The sequence below is a fragment of the Bos grunniens genome, chromosome 13, assembly GCF_055505025.1.
Source record: "Bos grunniens cultivar Pamir isolate PY7600 chromosome 13, Bosgru_T2T1.0, whole genome shotgun sequence".
Classification (NCBI taxonomy): domain Eukaryota; kingdom Metazoa; phylum Chordata; class Mammalia; order Artiodactyla; family Bovidae; genus Bos; species Bos grunniens.
In genome coordinates, this window is record NC_141177.1 from 29450189 (window position 1) to 29475134 (window position 24946).

At 60.4% G+C, this 24946-nt stretch overlaps 2 protein-coding genes across 51 annotated transcripts; both read left to right on the forward strand.

Moving 5' to 3' along the window:
- The first annotated feature begins 1991 nt into the window (after positions 1 to 1991).
- On the forward strand, positions 1992 to 22807 carry RTEL1 (regulator of telomere elongation helicase 1). Of its 50 annotated transcripts, none has more exons than XM_086332844.1 (36): positions 1992 to 2189; positions 2958 to 3218; positions 4101 to 4296; positions 4544 to 4637; positions 5075 to 5156; positions 5352 to 5412; positions 6170 to 6245; positions 6686 to 6770; positions 7043 to 7108; positions 7751 to 7904; positions 10025 to 10063; positions 10137 to 10215; positions 10841 to 10962; positions 11362 to 11417; positions 14486 to 14557; positions 14745 to 14826; positions 15630 to 15762; positions 15885 to 15998; positions 16081 to 16121; positions 16237 to 16322; positions 16436 to 16513; positions 16864 to 16941; positions 17358 to 17504; positions 17590 to 17726; positions 17860 to 17983; positions 18072 to 18219; positions 18365 to 18522; positions 18668 to 18763; positions 20013 to 20211; positions 20396 to 20536; positions 21064 to 21180; positions 21339 to 21572; positions 21652 to 21798; positions 21923 to 22039; positions 22129 to 22232; positions 22326 to 22807. In XM_086332844.1, the coding sequence occupies exons 2-36, from the start codon at positions 3117 to 3119 to the stop codon at positions 22443 to 22445; spliced, it is 3885 nt and encodes a 1294-aa protein (XP_086188970.1). In that variant the 5' UTR covers positions 1992 to 2189; positions 2958 to 3116; the 3' UTR covers positions 22446 to 22807. The 50 variants fall into 50 exon arrangements, 43 of the variants coding, with proteins under 43 accessions (XP_086188970.1, XP_086188976.1, XP_086188981.1 ...); XM_086332850.1 differs by having other exon boundaries at positions 10865 to 10962; XM_086332855.1 differs by having other exon boundaries at positions 10865 to 10962; positions 17611 to 17726.
- Positions 22805 to 24640, forward strand: TNFRSF6B (TNF receptor superfamily member 6b). The gene is made up of 3 exons (XM_086332924.1): positions 22805 to 23536; positions 23624 to 23827; positions 24232 to 24640. Exons 1-3 carry the CDS (start codon positions 23140 to 23142, stop codon positions 24519 to 24521), a joined length of 891 nt encoding a protein of 296 aa, XP_086189050.1. The 5' UTR covers positions 22805 to 23139; the 3' UTR covers positions 24522 to 24640.
- Positions 24641 to 24946: the final 306 nt, after the last annotated feature.

Sequence of the window (24946 nt, forward strand, 5' to 3'; positions counted from 1 at the left end):
AAGAGGGTAAATCAACGTGCAAAGGCCTAGAACAAAGCTTTGGAGGAAGACAGAGACAGGATCTAATACCCACTCTGACATCTATTTGCTGTGTGATTGAAGGCAAGTTTCTGACCTCTCTGGGCCTCCGTTTCTCAGATGTGAGATGAGATAATGGTGTAATCCCCAGTGGTGTAGGAGAAGTGTGCAAACTTGGTGAGTGGTGTCCTGCCTGCTTCCTCCTCAGACTCAGAGTTCTGGTTGATACCCTCAAAGGGAAGGCCTTTCCCGGAGTAAGCATCACCTCTTTGGGAATGGGAAGTCAGGCAGATGGAGTGTTGTTCCCATTTTAGGGACAGAACCACTAGGCCAAGAAAAGGGCTGACCCCCAAGCAACGGAGTCCTGGAGCCAGAAGTAGAACTCTGGGGAAACCCGGAACATGCAGAGACGAGGAAAGCAAAGAACCTTGATGTGCACACTCAGTGAGCATAATGGGTAACCATCTGTCCTGTGGTCCACATGGGGGCTGGTCTACCATGGGAGTCCCACAAAGCCTACCAGAACAGACACTCAGTGCAAGTTCACTGACTTGATTGAAATCTCTGTGCCGGCCTTCTGGGGCTTGCTATGTGGCCTCCATGTCCCTTTCTGCTCATGTCTCAGGGTGTAGGACCACAGCACTTACATGTTATAATTTTAGAAGGCTGGGCAGGTGGTCCTGATGCACAATGTGTGACCAGGGTCCTCAGCTCCAGTTCTGGCCCAGGGTTTGCTGAATCTCTGGGTCCTGGACTTCCCTTCCTTGGACTTCTGTGGGAGAAAATGCCACTACTCTTAGAGGGTGGGGGGTGTGGAGGGTAAGGGTAAGACTCCCAGCTCTGGGACTTGCTGCCATCTTTTCACCTGGTGGCTCAGACAGTAAAGAATCTGCCAGCAACGCAGCAGACCCGGGTTTGATTCCTGGGTTGGGAAGATCTCCCGGAGAAGGGAACGGCTACCCACTCCAGTATTCTTGCCTGGAAAACCCATGGACAGAGGAGCCTGGCAGGCTATAGTCCATGGGGTCACAAAGAGTTGGACACAACTCAGCGACTAACACTTTCACTTTGGGAAATCTACTAACCACTGCCAACAGTGTGCTTCTTTTCCTCACCTGTAAGGAGTGGATCATAGACGCACTTATCTCAGGGATGGTTTGCCGGATGGACAAACATGTTAACTCCTGCATAGATGGCACTGGAAAGTGTGCCAGGTAAACATCCAGCAAGTGTGTGCCAGGTCTCCTCATCTTCTCCAAACTCCCTGCTGAGATAGACACTTTGCCATTCTCTTACTGGAACAGGTGGATATGGGTGGATGCCAGCGTGTGCCAGGGGCTTCCCAAGCATGATTTCAGACCAAGAGCCTAAACACACATGCGGCATTAACGTGCTACCAGCAGGAAAACCTCTGGACATTAAGCGGCCCACGGGACCCTCTAAAATCAGCCTGGCCAGAGTACTGCGGCTGCCACTGCACCGTCAATTTCTTCCTGGCGCTTTCCGGGGCATACTGGGGTCACCTAGACAAACATTTCTAACCACGGAGAGCTGCGTAGACCCCTGGAACTTCCTTGTTGACTGCCAGCTGGTGCCGGGAGCTGGGGATTCAGAGGGCCTGCCCTGACCATTTGGGGACATTGACCGAAAAAGCGGCTGGACCGAGAGGACAGTAAGCAGAAGAACGGATGAGGCTCTCAGGAGCCAAGTCACGGGCAAGGGGCAGCCATTTGCGAAATCTGAGAGTGATCAGCTCAGTCAAGTCTTAAAAAGACCTCTGGGCGTTTCAAGAAAAGGTGCAAACCATAGGAAACCTGTCAGAAGGTTTGTACAGTTGTCCGGGCAGTTGTCTGAGAGGGACTTGGCCCAGGCTAGGCGGGAAGTGGAACGGAGGCCCCCGTGGGGATGACTTTGAGGAGGGAGCCGGGCGGGATCCTAGGTTCGTGCCCCGGGGCGAGAAGGGGCGGGCCCTGGGCTCAGGGTCAACGGAAGGGGCTGGTGGGACCTGGACCGCAGCGCGCGACTAGCGCGCGCACCCTCAGGGGTGCAGTTTCCGGCCGGAGCACTGCGCAAGGGACTGGGAATGGCGGCGCAAGTGCAGAGAGTTCAGGGAAGACGGCGCGCCTAAGCCCGCATACTCAGACTGGCTGCCGGCTGCGGACACGGTGGTGGTGTGTGGGCCGGACTGGGGCGAAGTTCTGGGGACCCCTATTGTGTACGGCTCCCCTCGGAGACCCGGGCACTGGAACCTGTGCTCCAGCAGCGGCTTCCGTCACTGCAACTCCCGGCAGGCCCCGCGCCACCCTCAGGTCCCGCGCTGGCGGTTCTGCCGCGCTGCATTGTGGGGCGCGTAGTGCCCAGCTCTACGCTCGCGGAGTGGGCCGGGCCCGAGGGAAGGGCGGCCGGGCGGGGTTTTGGAGCGCTGGCAGTTAGTTCCAGTGTCTAGGCGAAACCAGGCCTCGGGAGGCGGGTTGGTTTGCGGGACGCCGCACGGATTCGCGTCCCAGGTCAGAGCAGCACACGTGTTCTTTCGCTGCCCGCCTGGGAGGGATGGAGATGGCCCAGAGAACCGAGGGTGGGAGCCGCACGGGTGGGAGGTTCCGAGCCGCCCAGGCTGGGGAGGGGGTGGACGGTGGTGGGGCGCTGCTGGGAACTGGCTCCTCTGCTGTGGCGGAGGTCAGTGCAGTGTCGTTGCGGGTGGAGCACGTGGAACTGCACCTCCGTCTCTTCTGTTGCCTCTCCAGGAGTTCGGTGGAGCTGTGTGGGGCGGGAGAACAGGGCAGGGACGGCACCTCTCCGAGCCCCTTGTGATGGGATGTCACAGGCTCACCTTCGGACCTGTCCGCGGGAGGCACTGCCTGCGGGAACTGATGAAGTGGCCTGCACTCGGGAAAAGCTCGCTAGACACAGGCTTGTTGTCATTTCCGTCTCTGCTGTAGGATCTCGCGTGGAGAGAGGCTCCTTGTCCCCGCAGTGCAGGCTGGCATCACTTGCCTGAAACCGCTGAGACTCTGAGATGTTCAGAGGAGGTTTTGTCTCGCAGATCCACACAGCCTGCACTTCAGCCAACCTCTGTGACCCCCCAAGAGTAGATCAGTATGCCCAAGATAACCCTGAAAGGTGTGACAGTGGACTTCCCTTTCCAGCCGTACAAATGCCAAGAGGAGTACATGAGCAAGGTTTTGGAGTGTCTGCAGGAGGTGAGGCTGCAGACTGAGGGACTTGTACCTGGGGATGGGTCAGCGTGGGTAGAGCCTCTGCAAAGACCTAACGCATCAGTACATACACCTCCTGTTAACTCTGGCCAGGTCCTACTGGTAATGCTGCCGTTATGGATGTGGGCCTTAGCCATAAATAGGGCTCATGTTTTAGGTGGAGTAGGAGAGATGCTGAACAAATAAATTTAAAAAAGGTAATTCTAGATGGTGATGAGTTCTATAAAGAAAGGCATAAGGTGGTAGGCTTAAGAGCACCTGGGGGAACCTCACTGAGAAGGTGGTGTGTGAGCTGAGGCCCAGCGATGAGAAGCAGCCAGCCATCTGAGGATCTGGAGGACGTATTTCCACAGAGGGGCAGCTGGTATCCAGCCCTCATCTGGGGCGGTCATTAAACCTCATGGGATACAGCTAGTGTCCTGCTGGGTTTCTGGGCATGCCCTCTTGTCTCTGCCCAAGCCCCCAGCCCTCAAGGGCTGCATCTGCAGCTGGGCACGTTGTGTCTGCTCAGGCTCCCCACTCAGGCTCCCAGCTGAGAGCTATGTAGGCCATCAGATCTCATCAAGATCATGTAAATACTTGGATCCAGAATTGTAGAATGGAACTCCTATTTTGAGGCTTGACACCTAATTAATCATTTTCCTATTTATGGCATGTTAGAAGATACTGTGGTGGTGTTTTGGGTAATGCTTTGCAAATTGTTTGCTAACATGTATTGACCTAACCTCCAGCTTTTGGTTTGGGAGTGGAAAGATCCTGTGGAATTTTATGCTCTCTGCTGGCTGCTGGGCTGGTCTCAGGTGGGCTGTGTGGCCTGCGGTGCCTGCCCCCTGCTCCCCCCTGACCCTTTTTCCCCACCCCATTCAGAAAGTGAACGGCATTCTGGAGAGCCCCACAGGCACAGGGAAGACACTGTGCCTTCTCTGCAGCACACTGGCCTGGCGAGAGCACCTCCGAGACGCGGTCTCTGCCCGCAGGATCGCTGAGAGGGCATCAGGGGAGCTCTTCCCCGACCGCACCTTGGCGTCCTGGGGGAACGCCATCCCGGAAGGAGATGTCCCAGGTGATGCTCCTTCTGCCCCACTCCTGGCAGGGAGGTGGGAAAGGAAAGGGGATTTGTAGCTGCCACGCCATTTCTCATCGTCCTAGCTGTAAACCTAGGGTCATAGCCTTACAGACAAATGAGGACTATGCAGAGACCCACTGCTCTGCTTCCTGGTCACGATTTCAGGCACCTGATGCTTAGCTGTCTGTGGGTGGACTTAGCTTAGTGCCCGTAGCCGTGACCTGTCCTTCCTTGTGCTGGGCAGCCTGCTACACGGACATTCCGAAGATCATCTATGCTTCCAGGACTCACTCGCAGCTCACGCAGGTCATCAGCGAGCTCCGAAACACTTCCTACCGGTGGGTCGGGGGGTGGTCTGCCAGGACTCCACCCTGGGACACCCTTACTGGGCTAGAACCCTGAGCTCCTTGTGGCCATCAGGATGTCAGCTGTAGGTGTGGGTGGGGCAGCGGAGGTGGGGCTCTGCCCTGTGTCGGAGCTCCCGGCACTTCTACAAGAGGGCTGTGTCCCCTTCTTCCAGTGTCCCATGAGAGGAGTGTGGAGGTGGAGGGGCCTTCCAGAGGCCTGCCCTCATTTCTCAGCCTTGCCTCCTCACTTGCCCTGGACCCTGACTCAGGCTGGGCTAAGCCGCAGGGAAAGCCCCTGTCAGTCCTGGGGCAGATTTCTGCCCTGCCTGCCCGCTCTGGTTGCCTGGGCAAGTGAGCCAAGCTTCCCAGTATAACTCTTGGCTCTTGTCGCTGGATGGCACTGGGGCCCCCGCCCTGTCTTCTGCCAGGCCCCGAGTGTGTGTGCTGGGCTCCCGGGAGCAGCTGTGTATCCACCCTGAGGTGAAAAAGCAGGAGAGTAACCACATGCAGGTGCGTTCCCGTCCCTGCCTGTCTCCTGGGGTTCTGCTGCTGCTGCTCTGTAGGGGCTGCCCAGGCTTTAGGGCCTCAGCTGTGCCCTGGGATGTGGGGTAGGGGAGCAGGGTGAAGAGCTGGTGGGGTGCCTGAATGGTGGCAGGGGAGGGCAGGGTGCAGTTGTTACACAAGCCCAGACCTCGTGTCCCCCAGGTCCACTTGTGCCGCAGGAAGGTGGCAAGCCGTTCCTGTCACTTCTACAACAACGTGGAAGGTGAGAAGGCTCATGCGGCCCCTCCTCGCCTCAGTGAGCGTGCTGCAGGGCGGGGAGTGTGGGCGCCTCTGAGGGTCGAGCTCGGCGGCCTCCTATGTGCAGGGGCACCTGGGCTCTGTTTCGTGACATTGGCGAAGGAGCTCATACGGGCTGAGGGACTGGGCTTTTCGGGAGGGTCCCCGCCATGCCCAGTAGGGGAGGTTCCCTGGGCCTAAACTGTCCCTTCTAGGAGTCTGGAATTGAGGTGCCTGTCAGGTAGGAATGCCAGTGTGAGCAGCCCCTAGGACAGGCTAGGTACTGGGTCTCTGGAGAGCATTTCTCTTGGGGTCTCAGCCGCCTTCCACAGCAGCTTGTGGGTCAGCTTGCTCCCTCTGGTGGACCAGCCTTTACCTGCAGGGTCCCTCACCTCACCTGGAGGGACCTTGAGGAGGGAGGGGCCAGGAGGCCAGAGTGGGGTGGGGAGCTGGGGGGAGCTTTTGGCCTACAGAGGAGGTACCCTCGGAGCTGGTGCCTGCTGGTCCCTGGGCTGCAGGCCCCCTCCCACTGCCCTCAGCCTCCTCCCCTGGGTCTCCCGTTGGTGCTCAGCCTCAGCCTGTGGCTGCCTTCTAAAGCACAGAGCAGGGCTCCCTCAGGACTTGGTTGAGGCTTGGTGCCCTCCCCAGGGGCTGCCTGGAGTCATTCCATCCCGGATGACCCCTGTGGTCCAGGGGGACTCGGTGAACCTAAGAGCCTGTGTTCACTCCCACCGTGTCCCCAGAGAAGAGCCTGGAGCAGGAGCTGGCCACCCCCATCCTGGACATCGAGGACTTGGTCAGGAGCGGGACCAAGCACAAGTAAGCTCCCCTCTCGGCCGCCCCAGGCTGGGCTCCCTCCACGTGCAGAGGCACATCCATTTTTTTCCTTTTGAAATCATGAAACTAACGTTCGGTATGAAAGTACATGCCAGTTGTGAGGACTGTGAAGTTCTAAGAAGTGAGACCCTTCTTCCTGGCCCCCAGCCCGCCTCTACTCCCCAGGCATTGAGCTTGTCTTCCACCTGACGTGCCCCCCACCCCCGACATCTGCTGCAGCTTCATGGATTCAGGGCTCTGGTCGTGGGGGCACAGGCCCGGCTGTCCCCTTTCCTCCCGTCTCATCCACCTGCCCAGGAGTGGGCCTGGGGCTTTTGTAGATTTTACACGAGTGAGTGGTCCACTCACACGGTTGAGGACAGATGTGTAAGATGTGTAAGCCTCGCTGCCCGTGCAGTGCCCCAGCACCTCCTCCCCTCCAGGCTATGCCCCTACTACCTGTCTCGGAACCTGAAGCAGCAGGCGGACATAATCTTCATGCCCTACAACTACCTGTTGGATGCCAAGGTGAGGCCTCAGCCTGCGCAGCTGACAGTGCCTGATGGCAAGAAGGTCCCAGGCTCAGAGGTGCCAGCAAAGGAGCCCTTACTGGTTCTGGTTCCAGTATTAGATTGTTGCTGGGAGCTGCAGGCTGGTGCCGGAGGACCAGCCTCCCTCATCAGCAGAGCTGGGTGGGTGGTGGGAGTGAGGGACTGCCCGGGGTCGCTGTCCTCCCACTGGACACCACAGGGCAGCCCGGGCACATCAGCCCCAGCCCAAAGTCCCACCTCTTGCTGTAGAGTCGTCGTGCACACGGCATTGACCTGAAGGGGACGGTTGTGATCTTCGATGAAGCTCACAATGTGGTAAGTGTTTGGGGGCCTCCCAACATCCCCTTCCTCACACAGAACAGCTGGGCCGTCCTGTTCAGACCTCCGTGCCCCACTGTCAGGACCAAGCAAACTTGGGCAAGGCAGGCTTCCAGCCTGTGCCCGCCATTTCCACACAAGACCCCAGAATCCCCCTGCCATCTTATCCTTCTCTTCCCTTTGTCCCTGTTGGCTGCCTCTGTCACCTGCTTGCTCCGCCCCACCTGTTCTGCGGCCTCTGCCAGGGCCCAGGGACCGTGTCTCCAGGTGTGGCGGGCCTTGACCGGGGTGCTGGAGGAAGACCACTTGGGGAGCCTGGCATCCTGGGCCAGAGGTGGTCACCCTCAGCCCCACTTGATTCCAGGCAGTTGTTGCCATGGGGGCAGTGGGCCCAGTGGGCTGGTTTTGACTCGAGAGTAGCTAGAAGCCAGAGTTTAGTGGGAAATTTATTAATAATGGCAACTCAAACAAAATAGTTTTTCAATACTGTCTGGACCAGACGTCCACCTCTGGGCCAGTTTGAGAGCTGGCCTTGAGATCACAGGGTGGGGCTTGGGGGGCTCTCACTTCCTCTTCCCTCTGCCCCCCGCCCCACGTCTGCCTCCCGGAGCCCCATGACAGGTGGACTTGGGCTCACAGGAGAAGATGTGCGAGGAGGCTGCATCCTTCGACTTGACGCCCCACGACGTGGCCTCGGGGCTGGACGTGATTGACCAGGTGTTGGAGGAGCGGACCAAGGTGGCACAGCAGGCCGAGCTCCACCCAGAGTTCAGCGCAGACTCCGCCGGGTCAGGTGAGCTCGCGGTGGGGCCCACAAGCGGGACAGGGGCCAGTCTGCCCAGCACCCTTCTTTCCATTTGGCTTCTGCAAACATCAGCTTCTGTTCGGCTTCTGGAAACATCAGTTTGTCAGGCTTCTCAGCCTCATAGACTAGGGGGCTGGGTAACCCAACGAGTCAGCACTTTCTCAAGTCCTTTCTACCATCTTCCTGGGGCGTGGATCTACTTCTGGGTAGACGTGAAAACCAGGGATGTTAGCTGTAGGGATGTTCAGTAACAACCTGCGAGCATCGTGCGCATGAAATGTTCTCTTCTTGGAGTCCTCACCCCTTTTTCTGTCTGATCAGGGTATGCATAGAGGTGTTGGTGGACGCGGTTAGTGTGTGCACGCGGTTAGTGTGTGTGTGTGGTTAGTGTGTGCATGGATTCTACACGACCTTTGGTAGTTAGTAATCCACGTTTTGCTCACCCAGACCACTTGGTAGCAGGGGTTTCGCTGTTGAGTTGTGGTGGGTTTGTTGCATTCGCACCTGCCCTGTGGGCATCTTCCACATCCCACTGTGTCCTCACACAAGATGCAGCAGGGTGTGAATAGCCCTTGCCTCCCAGTCCCACACGTGGACAGACTCCGGACGGAGCAGAAGCCCCTTCTCCCGTCAGGCTGCCTGCTTCTGCCTGTGAGGGTCCCAGGTCCTCTCTTGTCGTGCTCACAGGCTGTGTTGGGGGGAGAGTGGGTTTGTAAACGGCTTTGTGTGTTTAACACAGAAGTTCTCAGACATGTCAGCTTCAGGACCCTTTAGGTTCTTAAACTTTCAGTTCTGGAAATTTACTAAGCTTTGTTTTTGTGAGTTACATCTACAGATAGTTATCCTGTTAGAGGTGGAAACTAAGAAACTAAGTAACAAACTGTTTTGTGTTACTCGGTGTTATGTGTCAGTTTCCCAGGTCTGCCCTAACTAAGTACTACACCCGGGCAGTGCTGGGTCAGGTGTCAGCGGGCGGCCCCTTCTGCGATTCCTGGGGCGTGCGCCCCAGCTCTGGTAGCTGCTGGCAGACCTGAGCTTGTAGACACGTCACTACAGTCTAGCTCCATCTTCACACCATGTCCTCCATCCTTGGGACATTAGTCACCAGATGAAGGCCCAGCCCAGTCCACTAGGACCTCATCCTAACTGACTGTGTCTGCACATAAGGTCACATTCACAGGGATCAGGGGTTAGGATTTGAACATAACTTTCTGGAGGGTACAATGCAATCCAGAACATGTTAACTTAAATAGCCTTTTTTAATATAAGGTAATTGAATCTTGTAACGTGATAGCACACGTCACAGCTGTGTTCATTTCCCAGTGCTGCTAAAGGAAATACCCAGATGTGGCTTGAAGCAGCATATGTGTTCTTTCATGGCCCCCAGAAGCCCGGGAGGATCTTCAGCGCCGGCTCCACTGTGGGCTGTGGAGGAGGCTCCATCTCCTGGCCTTTCCCAGCTTCTTGGGGCATCTTCTCTGACCCTTTGACGACCTTCCATCTTGCTTAGGGTCCCCAGACAATCCAGAGTGATCTCCCCATCTCCAGGTCTCAGCATTATGGCACCTCCAAGTCCCTTTGCCACAGAGCTGACATAGTCAGTGAAGTATAGTAGCCCTGCTCACCACAACTAGAAAACACCCGCAAGCAACAAAGACACAGCACAGCACAAAAATAAATAAAAAAGAAACCAAAGATATTTCACAGAACAGGAGGAAGTTTTTGCAAATAATATATCTGATGAGGGGTTTGTATCTAAAGCATAGAGAAAACTCTTAACAAAAAGACCACCCAACCCAGTTTTAAATGGGCAGAAGATATAAACAGACACAGATGGTCAATATGCTCACAAAAAATGGAGCCCATTGGTCATCGGGAAAATGCAGATTAGAACCATGATTGGTGTGTGTCCCTGGGTCCCTCCGAAGATGACCCCCTGCCCCCACCCAGCTCAGGCTGCTGCTTCCTGTCCAGTTGGGACAGCGTGGGTTTCAGGGCCAGCTCTCTTCTGTGGCATCCTGCCCTCTATGCCAGCATCCTGGCTCCTTAGGACAGCCGGTGGAGCTGGAAGTAGGTAGGTTTGTGCATGTGCACTTTTCCCTCCCCAGGGCTGAACTTGGAGCCGGAAGACCTCGCTAAGCTGAAGAGTAAGTGCCTCTCTTTTCCTGCCTGTGCCCTGGACCCCCACAGCCCCAACCTGATAGCCCCCTCCCGCCACAGTGATTCTGCTTCGCCTGGAGGGGGCCATTGATGCTGTGGAGCTGCCTGGAGACAACAGTGGTGTCACCAAGCCTGGGAGGTGAGGGCCGGAGTGGGCAGGTGTGCGGGGAATGTCTTGGGTCACAATGCAGGGAGTCTCCCCATCCTGGAGGCCCTGGAGTGGCTGCCAGCATTTCGTTTGGTCCTTGAGAAAGTTGGGACCACTCGCTGCTCTGGTCCAGCCCTCTGTCTGCAGTTGCCTTTTAAAATGAAGTACCACCTTCTGTTGGGAGGAAGAGCAGGTGTAACTCCTTGCATGCTGCCAGCTGTGCCAGCTCAGGATGCAGGCCCTGAGCCCCGCCTGCTCTGCTGTGCTCAGACCCTCTAAGGGCCCAGTTGCTCCCCACATGGCCCAGCCGTCTCCTAGGCTCGAGCAGGTTTCCTCAGCAGTTTCCACTACCCACCTCCTCCCGACTCTTTCCAGAACTGCTCCCTGGATGCCCTGCCCAGAGCCTCCACTCCACAGAGGCCTCCATCTGAGGCCTGAGCCCCAAGCCCAGGTCTTTCTCTGGGTATGCAGGTCTCAGGCAGACTGCTTTCCTCTCCATGGGGGCTTTTGAGAGGAGAGGCCACTCCCCTCCAGCTTTGGGCCTCCCTGGAGGCTCAGAGCTTGTTTGCAGGTGAAGGAAACTTAAAATGCCTTAATGGCTGTTATGTTCCCAAAGTGCAGAGCCGCCTCTTTCTCATAGCTACATCTTCGAGCTGTTTGCTGAGGCCCAGATCACGTTTCAGACCAAGGGCTGCATCCTTGACTCCCTGGACCAGCTCATTCAACACCTGGCAGGACGTGAGTCCCGGCCACGCTCTGGGGCCGCCCCTTCCTCTGGGCCACTGACTGCTTTCTGATTGGGAGGCTGAGTCCTTAGAGTGTCTGATGGCATGTGTCCCATAATGAGCAGTCTTCCTGGTCAGCCCCTTTCAGGAAAGAGGATTGAGGGGCTGGGTGGCCAATGAACCGTGGGCCCCACCACTCTCTCCTCCAAACCTCCGTGCTGTTTCCACCCAGAGGGTTCCCCAGGACCACTCCCCATTGGTCTCCCTGGGGGCACCCAGCCTTGCTGTGCTCTTGGCCCCTGGGCAACCCCAGAAGCCTTTGTGCTTGTCCTACTGACCCAAAGGAGACCCCCTGGAAGAGGGGAGAACTGTCTTCTGAGGGTACGCCCCTCACTAACCGCTGCCCCCACAGGTGCCGGGCTGTTCACAAACACGGCGGGCCTGCAGAAGCTGGTGGACATCATCCAGGTAGGGAATGACTGCCACCAGCAGGTGGCGCCTCTTCTCCCCATGGAAGGTCGGGGCTTTCTCTGTGGGCTGCTGGTGGTGCTAGACTGGCAGCAGGGCCAGCTGCCCCAGCACATGCTTCAGGTCAGCCCCACAGTGTGGGGTTCCTCTCACTCTGGGCACCTGCTTCAGGCCTTGAGGATGGGACCAGGCGGGCAGCGGGTCCCCCAGATTTTCAGACAGGCCTGGCCAGCTGTAGGCTCTTCTCGTTTCTTACTGACACAGCTCTTCAGGGGAAAGTTAATGATAAGTGGATCCCAGAGTAGGGGGGAGGGGGACACAGACACTGTGCCCTGTTATTGCTGGGCCAGCCTCACCCAGAGGGTGCCCAGACATGGATGGGGTGAGTGTGTCCAGGTGACGCCTGTGAGCATTGGTGGGGCCTAGGGCCGGTGTTGGGATCAGTGGTGGGTTGCACATCCCTGGGCCAGGCCAGTCTCACTCTGGGCTTTGGGATCTTGGAGGTGGGGCAGCTGAGGCCCTCTTGGACCCGTGGAGACCCCACCTTCCGTAAGCCAGGGGACCAGGGGCTGTCACGTGCCTCAGGGCCACTGGTGTTCCCACCTCCTGCCCCTGACGTGCCATCCTCCTCGGGCTCGGCTGAGGCACTTCCTCCACTCAAGTGGACAAGCTGGGGCCTGTCTTCTGTTAGCTGGGCAGCTCAGGGCCTTTGTTCCTCCTTGCTGGGCCTTTCAGCAGAGGCCCCTCCCTGGCCATTGGTCCTTGGGACATGGGCACCAGAGGCCCTGTGTGGCATGTGTGTGGCTGCCCATGCCTCAAGGAGTCACGTTGAGGGGGTCCCTAGCTGCGTATGCTCAGTAGGCTCGCGGCCCTCGGTCACCTGCCCAGCAGCGCCTGTCACTGTCACCCCACCTTGTCCCTCTCGCCAGCCCTTGCTGTGTTCCAAGGCCACATGCCCTCTTCCACTCCACTGCATGGGTGGCATCCATGGGGCCCCTGGCCGCACCCACAGGTGCTCGTCATATTGGGATGTGAGATGAGTAACTGCTGGGTCACACTTCCTCCAGCTGGAGGGGACAGGACGTGCCAGCGAAAGAGAATGGCCTGCAGGCAGTTCAGGCAGCAGAAGATGCTGAGTCACCCGCGGGGGCCACTTAGAGCAGCTGCCAAAGGAGATTCCAAAGCCACGGGCTTAGTGGTGTTTGGGCTCCAGAGAGTCTGGGGCAGGGAGCAACCCACTCCATAAAAGGGTATCCGGGGAGGGGTGGGGCTGCACAGGCCTGGAACCCAGGGCCCTCTGAGGAGGGGCAGGAGGGGTGGGCAGAGAGTGCCACGAGGCAGGGTCTGCTTGGAAGGGCAAGGCCAGGGCCCTGCAGTCAGGACTTGGGACTCCTAGAGACCCAGCAGGCGTGATGGGTCACCGCACGGACGGTGGAGGCCTTGGACGCCCGCTACCCTGGCACGGAAGTGCCACGAGGAAGCAGGCAGAGCCCAGGCCTAAAGGACCACCACTGGCGTCCTCCTCTGTGAGCCTGGCTGTCTTTCCAGCCCCATTCCTGCCTCACAGACAGGACAGAGCCCCCAGGGTGGAGTGCCGAGCTGCCGGCAGACTGGCACCAGAGCCAGCCAGGAGGGAGCCACACCTGGCCCTCCCCTGCAGCCGTGCCTACATCACTCAGCACAGGGCGACCACACTGGGGTCTGAAACTTCTCCCGTCCCCTGAAGTGTGGGAGCTGCTCTGGGGCCACAGCGTGGGTTTGCAAAGGAAGCCATGGCCCCAAAATGGCCTTACCTGCCAGCGTGGCCTCCGCTTTGGGATGGAGTCATGTGTGTGGACCTGTCCTTGCAGGGAGATACTTGGGCAAATTACTAAGCTGGGTGTTTTGCCATCTGGATGATGGAAAAGCTTCTTAAAGCTCCTCTTGCCCTTGGCGCTTACTCCTCACAGGCTGCACGGTACCCACGGGCTGTGCTTCTGGGGTCTCACACAGGGCCGCAGGGTGCCTGCTGCTCCTCCTGGCCCCGCACCCACGTCCCCTGGGCCGTTGGAGTTTGCCGCAAACAGGGTGCTGATCCATTTGTAGGAAGGTGTGGTGGGTAAAGCTTCTGCCTCCAGCCGCTGGTGGTGCCGGTCTCCTGTTCTCATAGGAACCGGGTAGAAGTCGAGGTTCTGTGGTCAGTGTCCAGCCCAGCATGAGGCCCCTGGGAGCGCGAGGCTGTGGACACACTGTCCCTCCTACATGTGTCTTGGCCTTGTCTCTACCGGCCAAGTGTCAGCTTCTTCCTTTTCTGTGAGAGCCTCCTGAGCCTCGGCCAGGACTCCTGGACCTTTGGGCTGTTTTGGGGCAAGCCGGGGCTCTGTAATGTCCAGAGGGCTGCCTGAGGCTCAGTCTCTGCTCTCCAGGGCGGCTGTACCGTCTGTTCTGGAGAAAGTTACATGTGTGTCTTATATATTTCCAGTGTTAAATACTTTCGTTGCTATTGAGAAAGGGATCTTTTTAATGCACCGGTGCTTGTGTATGAGAAACCCATTGACTTGTATCTGTTGGTCTTGTGTGAAGCTGTCTCACCCAGTTTTCTTTTCACTCAAAATGTTTGTCATTCTGTTTCCTGGGTTTTCTAAGTGGACAGTCATGTTGTTTGTAATGTTTAGTGTGCTGTACTTTCTGCCCCAATATTTATCCCTGCTGTTGTTTTTTCTTGGCTTGTTGCGTTCACCAAGAGTATAATTCCACTTGTTTTACTTAGGGATTAATTTCATCCTTTTAGTTCTCAAGTAAACTGAGGTCCTTTGCCCTGGCCCTGAGCCAGCGCTGGCGGGGAAGGGGAGGCGAGCTGCTGACCTGGGCCCGGTGCCCATGAGAGGTGCGGACTGGCGGCCGAGGAGGGGCCAGCAGGACTGCTGTATCGCACGGGGCAGCTCTCTCCCCTCAGCCTCTTGGCTTGGAGGCAGTGGCGGGTGACGACCACGCCCTGAGTGCCTGTCTCTCCTGCGTGGGAGCAGCATGTCAGGAGAGGCAATCTCAGGTGTGTCCTGCTTACCTCATCCCTCATCTCTGCCTTCCAGATTGTGTTCAGCGTGGACTCTGCCGAAGGTGACCCTGGTCCCATGGTGGGGCTGGCGTCTCAGTCCTACAAGGTGGGGCTGCCTCCAGGATGGGGCTCCTGGGTGGGATCTCAGTCCTACCAGGTGGGGCTGCCTCCAGGATGGGGTTCCTGGGTGGGATCTCAGTCCTACCAGGTGGGGCTGCCTCCAGGATGGGCTCCTGAGTGGGGCCTGGGACACACGTGCACTCCTGGGACACCTGTCCACTCTGCCCCTCCAGGTGCACATCCACCTGGATGCGGGTCACCGGAGGACAGCTCAGCGATCAGATGTCTGGAACACCACGGCGGCCAGAAAGCCAGGTATGGCGCCTCGTGGGCAGGGACACGCTCCCCCTGAACTGGGGTGGCGCCTTGTCCAGCTGTGGGCTCCTGGCCGCCTGTCCATCCAGCCTTATCTAGGTGCCACCCATCTGTCTTCTGAGAGTCTGAACAGAGAAGCCAGAGTGCCCCGAGGCTGGGCTCCTGGTCCCCAGCATCCTCCGTGGTCACTCCTTTCATTGCTGGGGCAGGCTGGCCTGGGACAGTATGGGCCCGGGTCCGCCTCCATCCTCCCCACTGAGGGCAGGTCCCATCCTAAAGGTTGGAAGAGCCTTCTCTGGTTCACTTCTGAAAGTGTCACTGCTGGCCTGTGATGTGGCTGTGATCCCAGGGTCACAGTGCCAGCATCCGCATTTGCTGTTCCCATCTCGTTCTGTGGAGCACGGAGGGCAGGGAGGCATGTCTGTCCTGCAGGCGTCTGTAGTGGCTTCCTGCCTCCTGGGACTGTGGGCCCAGGCCCCTCCCTCTTCTGCAGTCCCACCTGGTGTGTAGGGAGGGGACTGGCTCTTCATGCCCTGAGCCACAGGGACCTCTGGGGTTGGAGTGGGCTGATCTCTCTGGAAGTGACCTCAGAGCCCTCCTCTGACCCCGGGGTGCTGAGGGGTTTCTCCAGTGTGCTTGCTGTTCCTGGGCTCCCGAGGAAGCACTCAGCCCCAGGCCCAGCTCCTGACTCAGGCAGGCCCCTGGGCAGACTTGCACACCCAGGCCTCAGGGCCCAGCGCCACGCATTGGGAAGGCTGATCACTGTGTGGCTGGCAGCTGGGCCTCATGTGCGTCCCCTGCAGGGAAGGTGCTGAGCTACTGGTGCTTCAGCCCTGGGCACAGCATGCGTGAGCTGGTCCGCCAAGGCGTCCGCACCCTCATCCTCACCAGTGGCACGCTGGCCCCCATGGCCTCCTTCAGCCTGGAGATGCAGATGTAAGGGCAGGTCCTTGTGCCCCCCGGGGGTGGGGCGGCCATCCTGAAGCCAGTCCCCTGCCCTGGGCCGCAGGGTGCTGGGGTTCAGGATTTCACAGGGGCAACCCCCTGCCTCCCTCCAGCCCTTTCCCAGTCTGCCTGGAGAACCCCCACGTCATCAACCAGCACCAGATCTGGGTGGGGGTCATCCCCAAAGGCCCTGATGGAGCCCAGCTGAGCTCTGCCTTTGACAGACGGTAGGGGGCCTGGTGGGCCAGCCGGGCAAGTCGGGCAGTGAGTACTGGCCCCTCATGGCAGCAGCCCCCTGGTTCTCTGCAGGTTTTCTGATGAGTGCCTGTCCTCCCTGGGGAAGGTGCTGAGTGAGTGCATGGGTGCCCCCCCAACTCCTTGTCCTGCCTGGTCTTCTAGGGAGGGGGGTGGGTGGAGGGGCTCTCTGGACACCTGTCCCGCTGACCCAGGCCATGGCACTTGCAGGCAACATCTCCCGCGTGGTCCCGCACGGACTCCTGGTCTTCTTCCCTTCCTACCCGGTCATGGAGAAAAGCCTGGAGTTCTGGAGGGTGTGTCCCCCCTCCAGTGTTCTCTGGGACGGGTGTGGAGGGGAAGCCCCAAACGGCCAAGAGTCTGTAGGAGGGCCAGGCGCACACCTTATCTGAGAAGTCTCCTCCCATAGGCCCGTGACTTCACCAGGAAGCTGGAGGTCCGGAAGCCCCTGTTCGTGGAACCAAGGAGCAAAGGAGGCTTCTCGGAGGTCCGGGTCCCAGGCCCCCCACCCCCGGCTGCCCTGGGCTCAGGCCACCCTTAGCCCTGCGTGGCTGAGGTCCTGCTGGCCTTTTAGAAAGTTTGGGCTCAGGGATGACAGCAGCAGACCCCACCCCACCCCTCCTGCCCTAGCACCAGACCCTGTGTTTTCTGGGAACGGTAAGCAGATGCTGGGTGCCAGTCCAGATTGGCCTGGAAGCTATGCCGTGAAGAAGCTGCTTGGGCCTGCTGGCCTGCCTCCAGGCTGGGGTGCTTTGTCTCGGAGGGTGATTCCTGGGGCTTGCTCAAGGAGGTGGAGGGGTCAAGGGCCGGGCTGGGCTGACCAGCCTTCCCTTCCAGGTGATGGAGGCTTTCTACGCCAGAGTTGCTGCCCCCGAGTCCAGTGGGGCCATCTTCCTGGCTGTGTGCCGGGGGAAGGTGAGCCTCCAAAGATTGGGTCTCACACGCCTGCCCTTCCTCCCCACCTTAACCCTGTGCCCAAGGAGACTGAGGGCTCTTGACCTGGGGCTGCACCATGGGCAGGAAAGGCTGGTCACATCCCTCAAGCCCCAGGTCCAGCAGATATGGGAAGCTGTGGTCCTTTTGGTCCTAGGGGGGGGCCCTGAGGTCCTGGAGTGGGCAGGAAGGACAGAGGAGGTTCTGGGAATGAGGACGTGGTTGTGAGGTTCTGGGAGCGGTGGACTCCAAATCCAGCCTGGTTCAAGGTTGGAGGGTTCTTCACCCTGCTCATCCTGGATGCGTGTGGCCATGAGGGTTCAGGCACAGGGAGACCCTTAGGGAAGGTCCTGGGCTTGATGGAGACAAACGGGCAAAAAGTACCTGCTGCCCTCCAGGCTAGTGAGGGACTGGACTTCGCAGACGTGAATGGCCGTGGAGTGATCGTCACAGGCCTCCCGTACCCACCCCGCATGGACCCCAGGGTTCTCCTTAAGATGCAGTTCCTGGATGAGATGAAGGCCCAGAGTGGGGCTGGGGGCCAGGTGAGAGGCGGAGCTGGGTGGGGCTGGGGACCATGTGAGGGTCGGGGCTGGGAGTGGGCTGGGAGTGCTCCAGCTGACATGACAGCCCCTCCCCACCCCACTTCAGTTCCTCTCTGGACACGACTGGTACCGGCAGCAGGCATCCAGGGCTGTGAACCAGGCCATCGGGCGGGTGATCCGGCATCGCCACGACTATGGGGCTGTCTTTCTTTGCGACCACAGGTGCAGCCCCTCCCACCAAGCTCTGGGGCCAGAGCCCCCACCCCCGACACCGGCTCTTCCCTCTGGCGGGTCTGCCGGAGGAGTGGGCGGTTGGGGTGTGGGGTTCCTAGACTGAGGCCCCACCGCCCTGCAGGTTTGCCCACGCAGACACCAGAGCCCAGCTGCCCTCCTGGGTGCGCCCCCACGTCAAGGTGTATGATAGCTTTGGCCATGTCATCCGAGACGTGGCCCAGTTCTTCCGTGTGGCCCAGAAGACTGTGAGTCCCCAGCACGAGTTGGATGTGCCCTCATGCCCACCCCGAGGGAGGGGCCGGGTGTGACCCCTGACCACCTGTGACTGTCTAGATGCCTGAGCCAGCCCCCCGGGCTGCTGCCCCAAGTCTGGGCGAAGGAGGAGGCATTGTCTCAGTGTCCGTGTCACCAGGCCCCCTCCCCACCAGGAAGGCCATGAGTCTGGACGTGCATGTCCCCAGCCTGAGGCAGCGACACACGGGTGTGTGTGACGGGGTGGCACAGCTGGGTGGGGCCCACAGGGTGGAGGGCGGGCCGCTTCCAGCAAGCGGGTGACATGCTGGGACTGATGACCCGAGTGCCTGGTGAGCATTGGTGGACTTGGCTGCCCATGTGCGTTCCTGCAGGCTCGCCAGTCACCAAGGATACTGAGGGCAGCCTGTGTGTGGAGTACGAGCAGGAGCCCGTCCGTGCCCAGCGGAGGCCTGCGGGGCTGCTGGCTGCCCTGGAACACAATGAGCAGCTGGCCGAGGGGCCTGGCGATGAGGCCCTCCTGGTGGAGGAGGTGAGGGGCTGGGCTCTCTGGAGAGGACATGGATGGCTTGGCCCCTGGTTCCGTGCAAGGGGGCTGAGGGTGCCCTGCTGCTCAGAGCAGTGTCAGTGCTCTGGGGCTCTGAGACCTGGGTCAGACACAGCTGTGTCACCCTCAGGCCTGTGGCTGCCCCACCCTGTTGGGCCCTCGTGAGAAGAGGCCAGCGGAGGAGCAGCGTGGCAGGAGGAGGAAAGTCAGGCTGGTCGGCAGCTCAGTATGTTACCCTTTGGCAGACGTGGGGTTCTGGAGGGGGCCTCTGGCTGTGTGGCTCCGAATGGTGCAAATGGTGCACTGGCCTGACTTGTCTGTTCTTGCTGGGGGGTGGGGTCTGGAGTGGCTGGGGCCCAGGGAAGGAAGCTGGGTAGGCCTGAGGGTGGGTGCAGGGGTGGATGGGGGCGACAGACTCGTGGCATGCACTGCGCTCACCCCCTGTCCCACCTTGGCCTGCTCTGACCCCATCCCAATTCTACTGTGAGAACATCTCGATCTCCACTCAGCTCTCTGAAGCAGCTCGGAGGCCAGTGTGCCCTTCACTGCCAGTTTCATGTCTCCTCCCAGGGTCCCTGGGCACCCCCCCACTCAGGGCACTCCCACCACACTTTGGAGTCCTACAGACTTGTCAGATTCAGGCTTTTCATTTTGCATTTGTTTTGGGTAGTGTGGTGAAGTCCACACAGGCCCATGGGCTCCTTCCCAGAAGGTTCCGTCTTCCCCGCTGGGCAGGAGCCAGGCCTGGCCCTTTGGCAGGTTTGAGGTGGCACCTATAATTGGGCTGTCTCCCCTGGGCTGGGCTGGGCTGGGCTCGGCACGAGCGTGCAGGCTGACGTGCCTGCGTGTGAGGAGTGTGGTGTTCCCAGCCTCGGATAAAAGCAGTTAAGAGCAGCTGAGTTAAGTCCCAGAAGCTCCGGAAAGCCCCAGATGCCACTACCTCTGTCCATTTTCCTTGATTCTGGGAAGAGCCAGGCGGTGCCCAGGGGACTGACACTGAGGGGGTGGCCTGGGTGCCAGGAGCCTGGGACTCTGCAGGCGGAGCTAGGGGGCAACCTGGGAGCCTAGATGGTCCTGGTCGAGGGTCTGGGGTCAGTACTGGGGTGTGTGGCAGAAGTAGGGCACAGGAATGTTTGACGTCTGGCACATCGAGAAGTGTCCCTTGCTGTGAGCAGATAGTCCAAGCCAAGAGTGCCCACTGCAGCGGCCCCTGCCGTGGGTACTGGGAGCTCTGCAGAGGAGCAGGAACTGCCAGCCAAGAGGGCGAACCTGTGCTGTCCCTCTGCTGTGCTTGGCAGGCCTGACCACCTCGGCTGAAGCCAACCTTACTTGCTGGCCCCTCCTGGCTGCCTTTGGTGACCCCAGCCGGGCCAGGCCAGCCAGGCATCCTCCCCGGCAGCCCCAACAGCAGCTTGCTGTCCCTGTGGATGGGCAGGGTCCGCACCACCTGACAGGTGCTGGGCATGTGTGCGCAGGAGGTCCCGGCAGCCAGCACGGACACAGGCAGGGCCAAGCTGTTCATGGTGGCCGTGAAGCAGGCACTGAGCCAGGCCAGCTTTGACACCTTCACCCAGGCTCTGCGGGACTACAAGAGCTCCGATGACCTTGAGGCCCTGGTTGCTCGCCTCAGCCCCCTCTTTGCCGAGGACCCCAAGAAGCACAGCCTGCTCCAAGGTGCCTTGGCCTGCACAGGCTGCCCACTGAGGGTCCTGCCCTGGAGGTTGTGCTGCAGCTGTGGGGTGGGGGCCACCAGGGTCCACGGTTGACCTGCTCCCTGGAAGAGATGTAGGTGGCCCCCCAGTGGTGGCTGCAGCCCTAGGGACCCGAAGGCCCAGAGCCCCACTCTCCCCTCCCACAGGCTTCTATCAGTTTGTGCGGCCCCACCACAAGCAGCAGTTTGAGGAGGTCTGCCTCCAATTGACGGGCCAAGGCTGCAGCTCCCCGCACAAGCACGGCCATCCCCGGAGGCAGGGGGCACAACTGTCCCTGGACTCCAGTGGTGAGCTGTCGTCTGCCTGGGTGGGACCCTCAGACTCAGGTCCTAGAGGGGAGGGTTGGTGCCTAGCTCTTGAGCTGGGTTCTCACGTGGCCCAACCTCCTGGTTCCTGAGGTCCAGACAGGTGACCCCACTTCAGGGGCCATGGGCCCTTTGAGCACACATGGCGCGGGCCTCATGGAGCCTGGGTCTGGGGAGCCCTGGAGACCTGCCTGCCCCATCTCTACCTGGAGGGGTCCTGCATATCCAGAGCCTGGGAGCTGCTCTCCAAGTGCCCACCTCTGGACGAGATTTCCCCCAGGATAGTCATCACGGGGCCCTGGGATTGAAGATTCCAGCCTGAGTCACCCTCTGCACACCCCACCCTGTGCCTGCCCCCCAGGAAAGAAGCTCCACCTTTCCCAGCTGTTGTGGTGACCTGAGTAGAGTTTGAGGCCAGGTCTCCCCTTGGAAAGACCTTGTCCATCCTGGGGCACCCCTGGACCCTCAGGGACTAATGGGATGGCTGCTTGTCTCTTTTGTTTCTTCAGGAAGGAAGGAGTCTGACCCCAAGCTGACTGTGTCCCAGGGTGCAACCAGGCAACTGGACCCTTGCGAGCAGCTGAACCAGGGCCGGCCCCACCTGGCCTCTGGGCCATTCCCTGCAGGTACTGATCTGAAGAGGTCTCAGGTTAGAGTCAGGAGCAGCAGGAAGACCCTGGGGAGGAGTCTCTGGGGGCCACTGTGGCTCTGATCTCCAGAACAGGGCAGGTTGGTGTGAGTTCCTAGGAAACTGCTGGACTGAGACACGTCACTGTCCCATCAGGAGACCTCAACTGCTCACTGCACAAGGGATCTAGAGCCCCTGGAGCCGAGAAGCAGCACCCATCTACTGTGAGTGCCTACCTTGCCGATGTCCGCCGCACCCTGGGGGCTGCTGGTTACAGCCAGCTTCTGACAGCACTGACCACGTATAAGCAGGATGATGACTTTGAGAAGGTGGTGGCTGTGGTGGCTGCACTCACCACCGAGAAGCCCGAGGACCTGCCCCTGCTACAGAGCAAGTGCCTGGAGTAGGGGTGGGAAGGGGCAGGCAGCAGGGCTGGCAGCGGAACCAGCCTGAGCCATGTTCTCTGCAGGGTTCGGCATGTTCGTGCGGCCACACCACAAGCAGCGCTTCCGACAGATGTGTGTGGACCTAAGTGGCCCAGGCACCCAGGCTCCAGGACCCCAGGAGGGGGGCCCTGCCATGCCTTCTGACCCTGTCTGTGAGGCTCCCAGTCCAGGTAGGGCTGCCTGTTTGGTGCTTCTGCTGCCCTGTCATCCAGTCCCCCTCAACCCTCGCAGGGTGGGCAGGTGGGCAGCAGGGAAGCGCCAGGCACCCTCAGACCTGCTCCATCCTGTCTCTAGGCCCCAGGAAGACCCAGAGCAAGATCTCGTCCTTCCTTATGCAGAGGACAGCTGAGGACACAGGGGCTCCTGGCTCGCCCCTCAGCTTCCCCCGCGGGCAGGCGCAGTTGGAGTGGGGTAGGTCTCCTGGGAGGAGCTACAGGGACTGTTGGGAGTGGGGGCTGGGATGCAGCAGGCCCATGGCGCTCACATCAGACCCCTTGCAGCGGGTGTGGCGTGTGCAGGCTGCAGGGCGGAGGACGTGGTCTTCTTCAAGTGCCCCTCCTGTGACTTCCTCCGCTGCCAGGCCTGCTGGCGACAGCACCTCCAGGTTGGTAGCCAGGCCCTGTGGACATGGTGGTGGCCCTGTGGACACGGCCAGCAGGGGTTGCCCACCATAGTGGGGCTGAAGGGTGGGGGGTAGGGGGTTCCTGGCAGTGTGTCCAGCCCTTCGTCTCCACAGGTCTCTAGGAAGTGCCCTGGCTGCTGTGCTGCCACCAGAAAGCAGACACTTGCACAGGTCTTCTGGCCAGAGCCCCAGTGAACATGGAGCCCCTCTGGGCACTCTGCAGACACTGAGGCTGCCCTTCCTGGGGCACTGCCTGGACACTTGCCTGTTGGCTGGGGGTGGGCCAAAGAGCCTGCCTGACAGGGAGGCCAGTCCAGTGTCTGTGGTGATGCCCCTGAGATGGCAGTGGGATCTGGGTCCCTGTGAGAGGCCTTGAGGTCACCTTGGAGTCTGGGGTGGGTCCACTGGAAGGTGCTTGCCCAGAACTTGAATGGCTGCCAGCCTCTAGGCAGAGCTCCCATAGGAAGGAAGGGAGCCCTGCCCCTCCTGGGGGTTGCCCTCGGCGGACCCGCTGTTCACTAAGGGACAAAGATGTAATAAAGCTGCTGGTACTGCTGGATGTGTCTGCATGTCCTGGGCTGGTTGGAGGGGTGAGGGTGCCAGGGAGGATGGAGGCATCTGGGCAGTCTCCCTTCCACATGTTTTGTCCAAAGGGGAAGCCGCTGCCTCTTCCACCCCGCAGTTGTCAGGCCCTGCCCTTTCCCTGCCCTTTGCCATTTGTGCTGGGGGCCGTCACAGGACCACCCTGGTACTGGCTCTGGAGGGAGGAGTCAAAGCCTAGGTCCCTAGGTCGCCGACCCCTCCTCCTCGGTGGGCGGGGCTTCGCGGGGCGGGGCCAGACCGACCCTTATAGGACGCGGCCAGAGGCCGCTACAGCTCCACAGAGACCATGAGAGCTCCGCCGTGGCCCGTGACTGCCCTGCTGCTGGCGCTCGCGTCGCGCGGGGCGGCGGCAAGTGCGCCCACCTACCCGTGGAGGGACGCAGAGACGGGGGAGTGGCTGGTGTGTGATCAGTGCCCTCCGGGCACCTTTGTGCAGCGGCCTTGCGGCCGGAACAGCCCCACGACGTGCGGTGCGTGCCCGCCGCGCCACTACACACAATTTTGGAACTACCTGGAGCGCTGCCGCTACTGCAACGTCATCTGCGGGGAGCGCGAGGAGGAGGCGCGGCCGTGCGGGGCCACCCACAACCGCGCCTGCCGCTGTCGGTCCGGTTTCTTCGAGCACGCCGGCTTCTGCCTGGAGCACGCGTCCTGCCCGCCCGGCGCCGGCGTGGCTGCTCCCGGTGGGTGAGGGGAGGGGCGGGGCGGACCCTCCGCCGAACTGGGACCACTCGACTCTCCTGACCGCAGCCTCCCCGTCTTGTCCCTAGGCACCCCCAGCCAGAACACACAGTGCCAGCCGTGCCCCCCGGGCACCTTCTCCGCCAGCAGCTCGAGCTCGGAGCGGTGCCAGCCCCACCGCAACTGCACGGCCCTGGGCCTGGCCGTCAATGTGCCTGGCTCCCCGTTACACGACGCCCTGTGCACCAACTGCACGAGCTTCCAGCTCGGCCTGTTGGAGCCAGGGGCCCCGGGTGAGCAGGGGGCGGGGTGGGGGTGCTCAGGGCTAATTAGCTGGTTCCTGGGAAAGGCTTCCGGAAGCGCGGTGGGGGCGGGCCAGGAGACTATTTGGCTGAGGGTTTCAGCACTGGTGGGTGATGCCATTTCCCGCCGGCATTGGGAAACAGGCTTCGAGGGCTTAAACGGTTCGCGGGAGGGCACGGCAGCGAGTATGGCGGGCCCCCTTCGCATCGCATCCCATTCTCAGCGTCAGCCCACGAGCCGCACTCCTTGCCCGCCACGTTTCCCGCGGTCGCCCCAGACCCTCCGGCACGGCTCTCGCCTCGGCCTTCATGAGTGTGCGGAGACTCCTCCACGGTCCTGTCCTCCCGGGGCGCTGGCACCTGACTGGGTACCCCCTTACACCACCTTCCCACAGGGACCGAGGAGTGTGAGCACGCCGTGGTCGACTTCGTGGCTTTCCAGGACATCTCCCTCAAGAGACTGCAGCGACTGCAGCAAGCGCTCGCGGATCCCGGGACGCAGAGACCGCCGCCGCCACTGAGGGAGGGCCGCGCGGCGCTGCAGCGGAGGCTATGGCAGCAGCTCATGGAGCTCCGCGAAGCGCGGCCCGGGGCGCTGGGGGTACGGCTGCTGCGGGCGCTGCGCGCGGCCAGACTCCCTGGGCTGGAGCGCAGCATCCGCGAACACTTCCTTCGGGCACGGTGAGCACCCTTCCTGGTATTTATTCACTCCAGTCCGAGCTCCTCGTGCTGCACCAAAGGAGGCTTCGGAACCGGCCCCTGCGGCGCTAAGGTTATTTTTCATAAAGCCGATTGGTAAACGAGTGTCCAGTCTGCCAGTCCGTGCTCTGCACCCGGGGAGGGACACACCTGGGCGCGCTGCCTAGCAGCAGTACCCTGTCCACTGCCTTTCCTCCTACTGGGACTGACCCTCTCAGGTGGTAGGTCACGGGAGAGAACAGCGAGTGACACCCCTCTCTCAAAGTTTCACTGAGCGGTTAGGGAGGTGTGGAGGGAGGGCGGGCAAGTCACTGAGTTCAAGGGCTCCGTTGTGGAATAGGCCAAGTCAGCGTGGTCAGCGCCAGTCTGTGCCCTCAGGTGCCAGGAAGTGTCACCTTCAAGCTGCCCCTC

What these genes read in the sequence shown, in the direction of transcription:
- RTEL1 (XM_086332844.1), top strand. Translation starts at nt 3,117, where the DNA reads ATGCCCAAGATAACCCTGAAAGGTGTGACAGTGGACTTCCCTTTCCAG. An exon ending in GTCTTTCTTTGCGACCACAG is followed by an intron (nt 17,727 to 17,859) that starts GTGCAGCCCCTC and finishes ACCGCCCTGCAG; the next exon opens with GTTTGCCCACGCAGACACCA. An exon ending in CTCTGGGCCATTCCCTGCAG is followed by an intron (nt 21,181 to 21,338) that starts GTACTGATCTGA and finishes CTGTCCCATCAG; the next exon opens with GAGACCTCAACTGCTCACTG.
- TNFRSF6B (XM_086332924.1), top strand. Translation starts at nt 23,140, where the DNA reads ATGAGAGCTCCGCCGTGGCCCGTGACTGCCCTGCTGCTGGCGCTCGCG. An exon ending in CGCCGGCGTGGCTGCTCCCG is followed by an intron (nt 23,537 to 23,623) that starts GTGGGTGAGGGG and finishes TCTTGTCCCTAG; the next exon opens with GCACCCCCAGCCAGAACACA. An exon ending in GTTGGAGCCAGGGGCCCCGG is followed by an intron (nt 23,828 to 24,231) that starts GTGAGCAGGGGG and finishes ACCTTCCCACAG; the next exon opens with GGACCGAGGAGTGTGAGCAC.